A 12,025-nucleotide genomic window follows, 5' to 3' on the forward strand; every position below is an offset into this window, starting at 1 on the left:
CAGCCTGTGGCTATGTCTGTGCGTGCTTCCTGCCAGGTGCTGGGCTGGTGCCAGGTGGAGGGGGCAGGATACAAGCCCCTCAGCGCCCCGGCCAGACCAGCAGGCATCAGTGGAAAGTTCAGTTCTTGGGGCCCGCAGAGTAGCTGCACAGGCAGGCATCCCAGGAGAAGAGGGCATAGCCCCTGGTGATGGGGCCTGGAGGTGTGTGCAGATGGCCCACTTGGGAATAGTAGGTGAGGCCTGAACCAGCACACACGGCCTATGAGCTCACTGTGCATTCCCAGAGGTGGAGCATCCAAGCAAAGGACCTCCTGGGCTTTGGGCCTATTAAGGGCTCACCTGGAGGGTCACGGGTCACCTTCACTGAGGGGGCATTACCAGTGGGTTCTGTCCCTTAGAGGAGAGCAGGGGACTGGAGGCAGGCCTGGGAGCTGGAGCAGGGCTGACGTGGGGGCCCAGGTCTCTGCAGACCTTACCAGGAAAGAGCTAACAGATGCACCCAGTGTGCTCCCCACCCCAGGGGGCGGGCAGAGCTGGGAATGGGAGAGGAAGCCACTGGGAGGTGGTACCCAGCTCTGAGCTAAGAAGAACCTCTGATGGGCAGAGCTGCCCCACGGTGGATTGAGATGCCCGGGAAGTGGTGACCTCCCTGCTGCTGGAGGTGTGTGAGGATGCGCCTACCAAGTCCACTAAAGAGCAGACTCCTGCCTTGTGCTGGGACAGACTTGATTGCTCAAGGAGTCTCAGAGATGTGACACCGAGAAGGGGCTGGTAAGCCTGTCCGCATGAAGGTGGAATGACTCATTGTATGACATCTGACCTCTCCCAGGTGAGGAGGCCTCAGTGAAGGAAGGATGCTCTCATGGAGGCCTACAGCCCCCAGCCCTGCAGTGGGAGGAGGTGTCCTGGGGTCACGCTCTTCCCAGACTCCTCAGACTCCGCCCCTGGGAGGAGGGCGGAAGGAGTTCAGGAGTGGGGCGCTGGGAGCAGGTGCCCTCCTGACGCTAGTGAACTGGGGGAGGCCTGCCCCTCCCTGGGCCTCAGTGTCTTCATGGGCATCATGGTGCAAGCCCCTCCAGACCCAGGAGCTGTATCTTCTCCCCAGGGTGTATCTGGAACAGGCTGTGTGGCCAGGGCCCTTCTGCATGCCCTGCAGGCCTCCTGGAGGCAGCCTGGGGTGGGAGAATGAGGGAGACCATCTGGAAATGTCCCTGGGCACGCCCCTCTCTAAAGCAAAGCATTCACCACAAGGAGCCAGACTGGGAAGGAAATGTGTTTCTTCTTTGGGGACCGATCTCAAGGCCCTGCCTGCAGAGCAGAGTCTAGACCACAGCAGAGAGGTCTGTCCACACTGGACAACACCCAGCTGCCCTGTGGTTATTGGGACAGGCTCCTGGGTAGGCTAGCTTGTACTCTGTCTTCTGCATGTGACAGCTCAGACAGGACTGTCCTTACTGCAGCCACCAGGACAGGCTCCTCTGCACTCTGGCTGCCCACACACTGGCAGCCTGGACAGACCTGTCTATACTCCAGTTACATGGACAAGCCTGTTAGATTCTGGCCACCTGCATAGGCCTGTCCATATCCTGGCTGCCCAGACAGGCCCGTCTGCACTCTGGCTGCCTGTATTAGCCCAGTAGCTAATATATTTGCTGGCTAGCATAAGGTGTTGAAGCCCACAAGAAGTAAAAAACAAAACAACTTTATTTAGTCAACACTGAATTTGCAAACACAGAAAGGAATAGAAAACCTGACTCCACTTGGATGCACAGGCCTTTGGGGAGTTCTGACACCAGGGCTCCATCGGCAGGTCCACCAGAGCATCCTGGCTGCACCTCCCTCCCGGAGTCCTGGTTTGCCTACCTATCCCGTGGGAGGTTGACTTGGATGTGTCACGGGGGCCTTTCAACTCTAGTAAAGACATCTATCTCCACATCCAAGGAGCTTTGCAAGAGACACGTGGTAGGACAGGAGACTGGACGCACTGTGGCCTGGGGAAGGCAGTGGGGCTCAGCCCTGGGCTGCTCCCCTTGGGGATAGCTATGTGGCTGAGGCCACCTGTTATGGGGTGAGGCCTGGGTCTGGACACAGCTACAGGCTGCCCTGTCCTCCAAGAGGAGAGGTGGGGCTTGAAAGATTTGAGTTAGTATCTTGACCTTAACGTGAGACCTTGGACAAGTGTTTTCAGCTCTCAGGGCCTCAGCTCTGTCATCCAGAAAGTGGGGCCGGATAACCCCTGCCAGCTGCCCTCACCGGGCTCACACGGGGGAAACTGTCACAGCGGGGCCTCGGGAATGCCGGGCCCATCACTCCCCGGTTGGGGCTCCCCCATGCGGCCTTTCCCTTCTCTGAGATCCATTTTCTGTCAAGCGGGGTGAATTCCAGCCTCTCAAGGGTGAGAAGAATGTGTGATCCTGGCCACTGCCGGCTGCTCAGGAGGATTGGAGAGTTGAGTTCCTGCCTCAGGACTCTGCCCCTGGAGGCCTCGCCTGCCCCTGCAGCTCCGCACGCTCAGACATTGGTCTCTAGCTCACTGATCTGGATGGTGCAGTGGTCCAGACTCACAGTGGGCGGCTCCTCGTCCTGCTCCACTTGAACGGGGACGTGGTGGGGGCAGGTGGGGCCCAGGGTGAGCTCGGAGGCCTCGGCCACACTCTTCACACAGCCATTCTGCTGGGCTGCCACAATCTCCTGGAGGCTCACTGGCTTGGTCTCGCAGGGCAGCAGTTTCTGGTGAAGGGAAACAGGCCTTGGTAGCGGCAGGAGGGAACAAGGTTAGACACTAGGGAGGACTGAGGGCCAGTGGGGCAGAATGAGCTCAGGGCTAGGAACCACAAGATGGATTTTCCTGCAGACATGCTGTGTGACCTTGGCAGGTCACGGCCTCCCTGGGCTCCTGTTCCCAAGCTGTCCTGCCTCCCACTAGAGCTGCCTTAGTAGAGGAGGGGACTTAATCCACAGGGTCCAGCTGGGGAATCAGTGGCTCCCCTGCCTGACCTCAGCTTCTTCCCCATGATGCGGGGACAGCCTTCTCCATTTGCCTGTAGAAGGAGCCTGAAGCCCACACAGCCTGCACAAACCTACCAATGCTCACATCGTGGCTAAACTGGACAGACCATCCCTACACTAGAGTGTAAGTTCCATGAGAGCAGGGAATTTTATCATACTTTGTTCCACTGTTCCTCCTGTGTCTGTATCAGCGCCAGCCACAGCGGGTGCTCAATACATAGATGTTAGAGGAATTAGTCACCCTGTAACAGATGAGGAGACCGAGGCCCAGAGGCATGGAGGGAGGGATTGGCTGGAGGCTGCCCAGCTGGTTGGTGGAAGATCTGGTGCCCTGCCCACCCCACCTGGCTCCACCCTCCTGGCAGCCTCTGGACCTCACTGTGCTCACCTCAGTGCCTGTGTCCCGAGCAAAATCCTTCCGACATATGTGGGCCATGATCCCCGCTGCCAGCGCATCACCCAGCACGTTAATCATGGTGCGGAAACGGTCCCTGGTGAGCCAAGGTGGGGGATGAGTGGTGGGCACTTGAAGGGGAGCTGGAAGAGGGCAGTGCTCAACCCACCACAGCACAGCACAGCCGGTGACCAGCTGTCGTGCAGAGCCTGCAGCCAGATGGCTTCCTGGCTCCTCCCAAGCCCACCCTTTGGCATCATTGAAGCAATTTCTTGGCATGTGGCTGTGGGTTCAGCAGGTCCCCATGCTTAGAAGTGTCAGGCTTGGTTTAATCCTCTGCTGTTTCTGTCTCGAAATTCTTTTTAAGATTTTTTGCTGTTTGTTTTTTGAGACAGAGTCTTACTCTGTCACTCAGGCTGGAGTGCAGTGGCGCCATCTCGGCTCACTGAAACCTCCATCTCCCGGGTTCAGGCAATTCTTTTGCCTCAGCCACCCGAGTAGCTGGGATTACAGACACATGTCACCACTCCCAGATAATTTTTTTTTCTAATTTTTAGTAGAGATGGGGATCTTGCTATGTTGCCCAGGCTGGTCTTGAATTCCTGGGCTCAAGGAATCCTCCTGCCTTGGCCTCTCAAAGTGCTGGGACATATAGGCGTGAGTCATCATACCTGGCCTTTACAGTTTTTGAACTGGGTTCCACATTTTCATTTTTGAACACTGGACTCCACAAACTATGCAGCCAGGCCTGTGCTGATGAGTAGCACACTCCCATGGTGCCAAGCAGGGCAGTCCCCAGCCTTCTACCCTGGGGAAGGGACTCAGCCCCTCACCCTGATCCCTGCTGACCCTGAAGTCAGCCTCTCCCAAAGCGCTAGAGCTGGAGATAAAGTCCACTCACAGAGCCCAGTCAACGGCAATGATGAGGGTGATGTCATCGGTGGGCAGTCCCACGGAGGTGAGCACGATGACCATGGTGACGAGGCCGGCCTGGGGGATGCCGGCTGCCCCAATGCTGGCTGCAGTGGCTGTGATACTGCAGGGGGTGGGAAGGGGAAGAGGAGCAGCAGGAGGGGCGGGGTGCATTGTCAGGGTCTGGCTCCAAGGAAGAGGTTGAGTGTCAGGGCTTCTGGGACAGCCATTTGGGGTGGGGGGTGGGTAGGAATGCCATGCCAGGAAGCTCCCAGGGACAAGTCCCTCCTCACAGTCCTGCAGCCCCATGCACCCCTATTCCTGGCCTCAGGAGAACCCCTGGGGAATGTGCGAACACCTGTGTCTGGAGCTGTGTCTCTGTGGGTTCCAGGAAGCTATATTGCTATGGAGCTGCCCAGGGACTCATTGACCACCACGTGGCTCTGCCTGCCTCCCTCTGGGGCCTGGCCTCCAGGGTCAGACCTGTGTGCTTGGCTGGCCTGTGAGGCCTCCGTCAGCCTCAGCCCCACCCCAGCTCCCCTTCCTCGGCTCCTGCCGCACCGGCTTCCTCTCCGAGGTCCTGAATCCTGTCCCTGGCCTCTGCTTGCCCTGTGCCCACCAGCAATGCCCTCCCTCCCAGCCTGTCCTCCAGGCTCGGAGCTCCCAGCCCTGGCCCTCTGCCTGCCATGCCCCGAGCCCAGGTTTGCTTGTCTCAGAGACCCCTCAGGCCTCGGAGCCTGGGAATCCTCAAGGCCTCCAGCCCCCGCCCCATCCACACAGGTGTGGTGTCAGGGTGCACCTGATGGTGATGATCTGGCCAAAGTCCAGCTCGTAGTTGTTGACCTGGGCGATGAAGATGGCGGCCACAGCCTCATAGAGCGCAGTGCCGTCCATGTTGATGGTGGCACCCACGGGCAGCACGAAGCGCGCGATGCGCCGGTCAATGTGGTTGTTCTCCAGCAGGCACTTGAAGGTGATGGGCAGTGTGGCTGAGCTACGGTTAGAGGGGCCGGTGTCTGCCCAGCACCCTCTTCCAGGATGGCCAGGGCCTCCGTTGGGAAGCTCACCCCACCCTAGGCAGCCACCCCGCCAGGAGTGTTTGTGCTCCTGCGGCGCTGCTGCGGCAGGAGGGAAGGACCGCGGGCACTGCAGTGCTCTCACTTGGTTCTTCCTATGAGGGAGGTGTTTGGGTGCATTTTACAGATGAGGAAGCTGACGCCCAGAGGGCGGGGCTGACTCGTGTCACACTGCTGTGCCGAGGGATATGGAAGTCTGAGCAGCAGGGCCCTGGGCCAGGCTGCCTGGGCTTAGATTCCAGCCTCCTGTCAAGTGGCCCTGGCAAATTCCTGAACCTTGTGCCTTAGCATCTTTGTCCCAAAAAGACCGGGGTCACAGAGCTACTAGGAGGATTAAACGACTACAGGCTTGGACAGGACCTGGCCCGTTGTACCCACTCAGTCAATGGTGACCATGGCTATTATTGTTACTATGTTTGTCATGAGAGTTCCTAGTGGCAGTGCTGGGACTAAAACACAGTCCGGTGTGGCCCCCGAGTCTTCCTCTCTCCTGGGCCTCTGCCTGGAAGGCCGGTTCTACTCGTCAGAGCCTCTCAGGAGCTCCAGACCTGTTGGGCTCTAGGCTGCGGTTCCTGCTGGCAGGAGATGGCCAGGTGGCTGCTGGCTCTGGCAGGCTTGGCCCCTGGCATGGGAACCGGCATGTTTGGGGCTTTGTCCTGCCCCCTGACCCCCTATCCTCAGGAGGGTGTTCCTGGCAATGGCTCCTGGGCTTTTCTTCACTGGGATCTGCTCCTCCTGAGTCCTGCAGGAGGTGTGTCTGCTGCCAAGGGTGGGTGTCATATGACTGCCGTGTACAGAGGCCTGCAGGGCATTTTACAGACGGGGAAGCTGAGGCCCAAGTGAGGGCTGGAGGGAAGAGTGAGGACTTCAGTGCCAGAAAGATGTGGGTTAAGTTCCTGTGACTCCCTTAATGTGGAGCTCAGACACTTGCCATGGGGAGAGCCACCCTGCCTTCACGGCACTAAATGCTCCACGAGGGACCACTTCCTTCCTGCCCCCTCTACCGACGACGTGGTTTGCACAGCTCTAAATTCCCGAGGTCTCTGCACTGGGCTGCGGTTTGGGATCCTTGAGGCCAAGTGCTGGCTCACCTGGCCCAGCCTGGCAAGGAGGAGCTCAACCTCCACAGCAAACCCGTGAGCTGGAAGCTGGAATCTCCCCCAGTTCGTGCATGAGGAAAGCAATGCCCAGGCACAGCAAGTGTGTGACAGAGCCATGGCTCAAGTCCCTGAGGTCTAGCAACACTGCCAAGGTTGTGACAGGGCACCCAGCCGGGACATCCCAGCAGCAGTGGACAGGCCGAGCTCCTAGAGCAACGCAGGGCCCGACTGCAGGAGAAGCACCTTGTGGGGCAAAAGCCAGCATTGCTGATGTGATTTCCCACAGAATCCACTGCATTGTCTGTCTGCCCTGGCACGGAAGCTGCCCCCATGGGGACTCAGTGAGCTTGAGGACTGGGGCCGTCGGGGAGGGGGAGGCCTCGACAGAGGCCGAAAGATCCCCCCCCGACCCCGCGTCGGTCTTGTTACCCTAGCACCAGCCATCCCCGCGTTTGTGAGGTGGGCCACACTGGTGCTTTGGTGGTTCTGTGGCTATAAACAGATAATGACTGGCCAGACGGACAGGACTCAGCCCCTCCCAGCTCCCCACCGTCCTGTCCGTCCCCGGGGCTACCTGGAGGAAGTGGCCAGCGCGATGAGCAGGGCCTGCAGGATGCCGCGGATGAAGACGATGGGGTTCTTCTTGGTGATGAAGAAGTAGAGCAGGGGCAGGATGAAGAGCCCGTGGAGCACCAGCCCGCACACAACGGTGACCGAGTAGAAGCCCAGCTTCTTGCCGACGGCCCTGGGGTCATCCATCTCCAGGATCTTGCCAGCGATGAGGAACACAATGCCGAAGGGGAAATACCTGGGGGCGGGGCAGCCAGGCTCAGGAACCAGGCGGGCAGACACACCCCGGCCCCAGCCCCACATCGCTGCGCCGCCTTCTCCCTGAGCCTCCTTGGGCTCCTGCGAGGACAGAGCGAGACTGTGCCAAGGTGCCCGGCCCAGGCTCAGCATATGGCGTCCTTCATGCCGTTACCTCCACCGCCCCAGCCCCGGACAACCTCTGCCACTCCTTCCCCCGCCCTGCCTTCGGGAGGCCCCCATTTCAGGCCCAACACCACCAGAGCCTACACAGTGCGCCTGCGCAGGCCGACCTCTGCGTTCCCCACTGAGCTCCTGAACTCTGAACTCTGGACCAAGAAATAGCAGGTGGTTCTCACTGCCAGTTTTCCTTTCTGCAGAAGCTGAGCTGGTAAGTCTCCACGTGATGGAGAAACTGAGCCCAGGAGAGCAACAGAGCCAGGCTGAGCTCTTAGACCAGGCTGGAAAGGGCAGGGGGCCCAGGGCCGGAGCCAGGCCTGGCTGGGGCTGGGGGACCCATGGAAACACATGTAGCTCTGGAGGCCCCGGCCTGGGGCTGAGCCTGGGCACAGCTTTCTGCTCACTTTAGGGGAGAAGAGGGTGGGGTCATGTCTTCCCTCCATCCACCCAGGGCTGGCGGGGGTGAGGTGGGTAAATGAGGAGGCTTACCACACAGCCACTGCCACAATCTTCATGACTGACTCATTGAGGCACTGGCAGAAGCTGACCAGGGGGGCCCCGCTCTCACCCATGCGGCCCAGCATGATGCCTGCGGGTCACAGACACAAGAGCATGTCACGGATGCCCCATGCGGGGGTGCAGGCACACTGTGGTAAAGCAGGGACAGACCCACAGGCCCACATGGGTCTCAGCATGGCTGGCTTCCCAGCAGCCTTGATGCTCCAACACTCCCCCACTCTCCCTCTCTCCCTCTCTCCTCCTCCACTACACCATCGACCCCACAGTGCTCTCACGTCTTCCTCCTCTCTCACCTTCCTCCACGAAGCAGCCAATGTTATCTCCTCAAGATAAAAATGCTCCCTGCAAAGCGCACCCCTGGCTTTGCTGTGCACTTAGGCCATGACAAGCTCCCCACTGCCTCACCCAGCTTGATGCCTCAGCCCCACTCCAGTGGGCCCTGCCTGCCCCTCCCTCCTTCTCCTGCCCATCTCACTGTGCCCTGGCACCACTGGCCTTCTTTAAGTTTCTGGAAGGAGGGAGTCCAGCTCTTCACTGCCTCAGGGCCTTTGCACAGGCTGTTTACAATGCCCCAGGCACTGGCTGCCCGCTCTCCAAACAGCTTGGAAGCCATCCCCACTCCCCTTTGCAAACGCCCACTTATTCTTCAGTATCTCACCTCTTAGGGCCTATTACAACATAACTGTCTGGGTTTTTCCCCGCCTCCTCTGCGAGGTTAGCTCAGCGAGAGCAAGAACTGCATCTCCTTAGCTGGAGCATGTTAGATGCACAGTGATCAATGGTGAGTGAGGACTAAAAGCCCTCCCTGATGCTCCTGGTACCTCCCCCGGCATTCCAGGCCTTCCTCCCCAGCTCGCACACACCAGGAAAGGGTGGTGTGGGAACAGCTCCGTGGGGTGATCTCCATCAGGCCAGTCCTGAAACACGGACTGAGTGGCTGCCCTGCCTCCTGGTGAGACCGACGAGGGGAGCAGGGCACCCTGTGCAGCTGCCCTCATGAGGCCCACTGTCATGGTGCTGGGGCTCAGCCAGGGAGGCAGGGTGGGATTCAAACCATGGCCTGTGGGACACCAGAGAAGGGCTCTTTCCCTGTCCTGAGAAGCCTGAGCCACACAGTCCCTGGAGCAGCTACCCTGTGGTAATAGGGTGAGGTGGGGGCCCTGCCAGGGTGGGTAGGAGAGGCTGGAGTTGGAGGTGACCTTGGGCCTACCCCTGTCCACCTGTCTTCCTGCCGCCTGGCTGATGTGGAGCCAGATTCCCCTGCTGGTTCCACCCTCCCCAGGCTCCTGCCCCTCCTCAGGCCGATTTGGATTTTCCCAGGGGCATCCAAGGACTGGCTGCTGGGAGCCAGTGTGCATGGAACCCTGATGTGATGAGGCAGCTCCCTCACGGCAGGGCCAGCGGGACCTTAGCACCAGCCACATCCCAGGGATAGGGTGGGGAAAGGAGGCTGGGTTGAGGGAACCAAAGAAAGCCCTGCTCGGAGCCGCTGTACAAGTGTGCTCACTCATACACGTGGGCAGACACTGGTATCTGCACCAACAGGCACAGGCACTGGCACATGTGGGCATTGACAGGCACAGGCACACACAGAAGCAAGTGCACACAGACACAGGCACAGAAAGACCAAGCACACGCTGATGCAGGGACGCAGGGATGCAGCTGCACACAGACGTGAGCACAGGCAGATGTGGGCACACACAGGCATGAGCACACACAGACACAGGTGCACATAGACACAGGCACACATAAACCAGGTGCACGCTGATGGGGGAACACAGGGATGCAGGTGCACACGCACAGACACAGGCACAGACAGGCCAGGCACACGCTGATGCGGGGACACAGAGACACACGTGCACACAGACACAGGCACTGGCAGATGTGGGCACATGAAGGCATGAGCACACACAGACTAAGCCACACACTGCTTTGGTACACTCACACACCCCACCTTGGTACACTCACACCACCTTGGTACACTCACACACTCCGCCTCGTTACATTCACACTACCTCGGTGCACTCACACAACCCGCCTTGGTACACTCACCCTGTCTCAGTACACTCACCCTGCCTCAATACACTCAGACACCCCACCTCGGTACACACAACCTGCCTCGGTACACTCACACACCCCGGCTCAATACACTCACACACCCTGCCTCGGTACACACACACAACTCACCTCGGTACACTCAACCGCCTCAGTACACTCACACACCCCACCTCGTTACACTCACACACCCCACCTCGGTACATTCACCCCAACTCGGTACACTCACACTGCCTCAGTACACTCACGCCGCCTCGGTACACTCACACAACCTGCTTCGGTACACTCACACAACCCGCCTCAGTACACTCACACAAACTGCCTTGGTACAGTCACACTGCCTCAGTACATCCACACACATCACCTTGGTACACTCACACAACTCGCCTCGGTACACTCAACCACCTCTGTACATTCACACTGCCTTGGTACACTCACACACCCCCACCTTGTTACACTCACACACCCCACCTCGGTACGTTCACCCTGCCTTGGTACACTCACACACACTGCCTTGGTATACCCACATACTCCATGTCGGTACTTTCACACACCTAGCCTCAATACACTCACACACCCTGCCTCGGTACACTCACAAACCACACATCCATACACTCACACACACTGACTCAGTACACTCACACTGTCTCAGTACACTCATCCCGTCTCAGTACACTCACATCCCGCTTAGGTACACTCACACACCTTGCCTTGGTACACTCACACACCCCGCCTCAGTACACTCACACACACAGCCTTGGTATACTCATACACCTTGCTTCATTACAATTGCACACACTGTCTTGGTACACTCACACACTCCACCTCGGTACACTCACACAAGTCACCTTGGTACACTCACATAACTCTCCTCAGTACACTCAACTGCCTCAGCATAGTCACACACATCACCTTGGTTCACTCAGACACCCCCGCCTTGGTACACACACACACCTTTCCTTGGTACACCCACACACCCCACCTCGGTACACTTACACCACCTTGGTACACTCACACACTGCCTTGTTACACTCACACTGCCTCATCAAGACTCACACACCTCACCTCAGTACACTCACTTCTCTGTGATACATGCATACAGACTGCCTTGTTACACTCACACCACCTTGGTACACCCACACAACCCACCTCGGTACACTCACACACCCCACCTCAATACAATCACCCCTGCCTTGGTACACTCACACTGCCTCGGTACACTCACACTGCCTTGGTACACTCACACAAACCACCTCAGTACACTCACACATTCCGCCTCAGTACATTCACACAACTTGCCTTGGTACACTCACACAACTCTCCTCAGTACACTTAGCTGCCTCAATACACTCTCACACCCCACTTCGTTACACACACACACCCCACCTCATTACACTCACACACCCCACCTCGGTACATTCACACACAACACCATGGTGCAATCACACACCCCGCCTAGGTACACTCACACACTCTGCATAGGTACACTCACACACACCACCTTAGTACACTCACACTGCCTTGGTACACTCACACAACCTGCCTTGCTTTGGTACACTCACATTGCCTAGGTACACTCACACACCCCTGCTTTGGAACACTCACCCTGCCATGGTACACTCACACACCTTGCCTCAGTACATGCACACTGCCTTGGTACACTCACACAACCTGACTCAGTACACTCACACAACCCTCCTCAGTACTCACACACCCCACATTGGTACTTTCACATGCCTTGCCTCAATATACTCACACACCCCACCTCAGGACACTCACAAACCGTACCTCTGTACACTCACACACACTGACTTGGTACACTCACAGTCTCAGTACACACACACCCCATCTCAGTACACTCACACCACCTTGGTACACTCACACATCCCGCCTAGGTGCACTCACACATACCACCTTGGTACACTCACACACTCGCCTTGGTACACTCACACACACCACCTCGGTATACTCAC

The 12,025-nt window shown here is 58.2% G+C and overlaps 1 protein-coding gene across 4 annotated transcripts in view; it reads right to left on the reverse strand.

Moving 5' to 3' along the window:
• Positions 1 to 1,688: 1,688 nt before the first annotated feature.
• SLC1A7 (solute carrier family 1 member 7) overlaps positions 1,689 to 12,025 on the reverse strand; it is a 54,591-nt gene continuing 44,254 nt past the window's right edge. Inside the window, exons 6-11 of one of the 4 annotated variants that reach the window (XR_003120909.1) lie at positions 7,968 to 8,067; positions 7,066 to 7,299; positions 5,115 to 5,281; positions 4,305 to 4,439; positions 3,398 to 3,500; positions 1,689 to 2,730 (exon numbers count right to left, since the gene is read on the reverse strand). Coding sequence is in view for 3 of the 4 variants with exons in the window: in XM_025395094.1 (XP_025250879.1) it covers positions 2,512 to 2,730; positions 3,398 to 3,500; positions 4,305 to 4,439; positions 5,115 to 5,486; positions 7,066 to 7,299; positions 7,968 to 8,067 (1,163 nt within the window). In the remaining variant the exon portion in view is untranslated. Of the gene's footprint in view, positions 2,750 to 3,397; positions 3,501 to 4,304; positions 4,440 to 5,114; positions 5,487 to 7,065; positions 7,300 to 7,967; positions 8,068 to 12,025 lie in introns of all 4 variants that reach the window. The other 3 variants (XM_025395113.1, XM_025395105.1, XM_025395094.1) reach the window with 3 other exon arrangements.

Source organism: Theropithecus gelada, chromosome 1 (genome assembly GCF_003255815.1).
Source record: "Theropithecus gelada isolate Dixy chromosome 1, Tgel_1.0, whole genome shotgun sequence".
Lineage (NCBI taxonomy): Eukaryota > Metazoa > Chordata > Mammalia > Primates > Cercopithecidae > Theropithecus > Theropithecus gelada.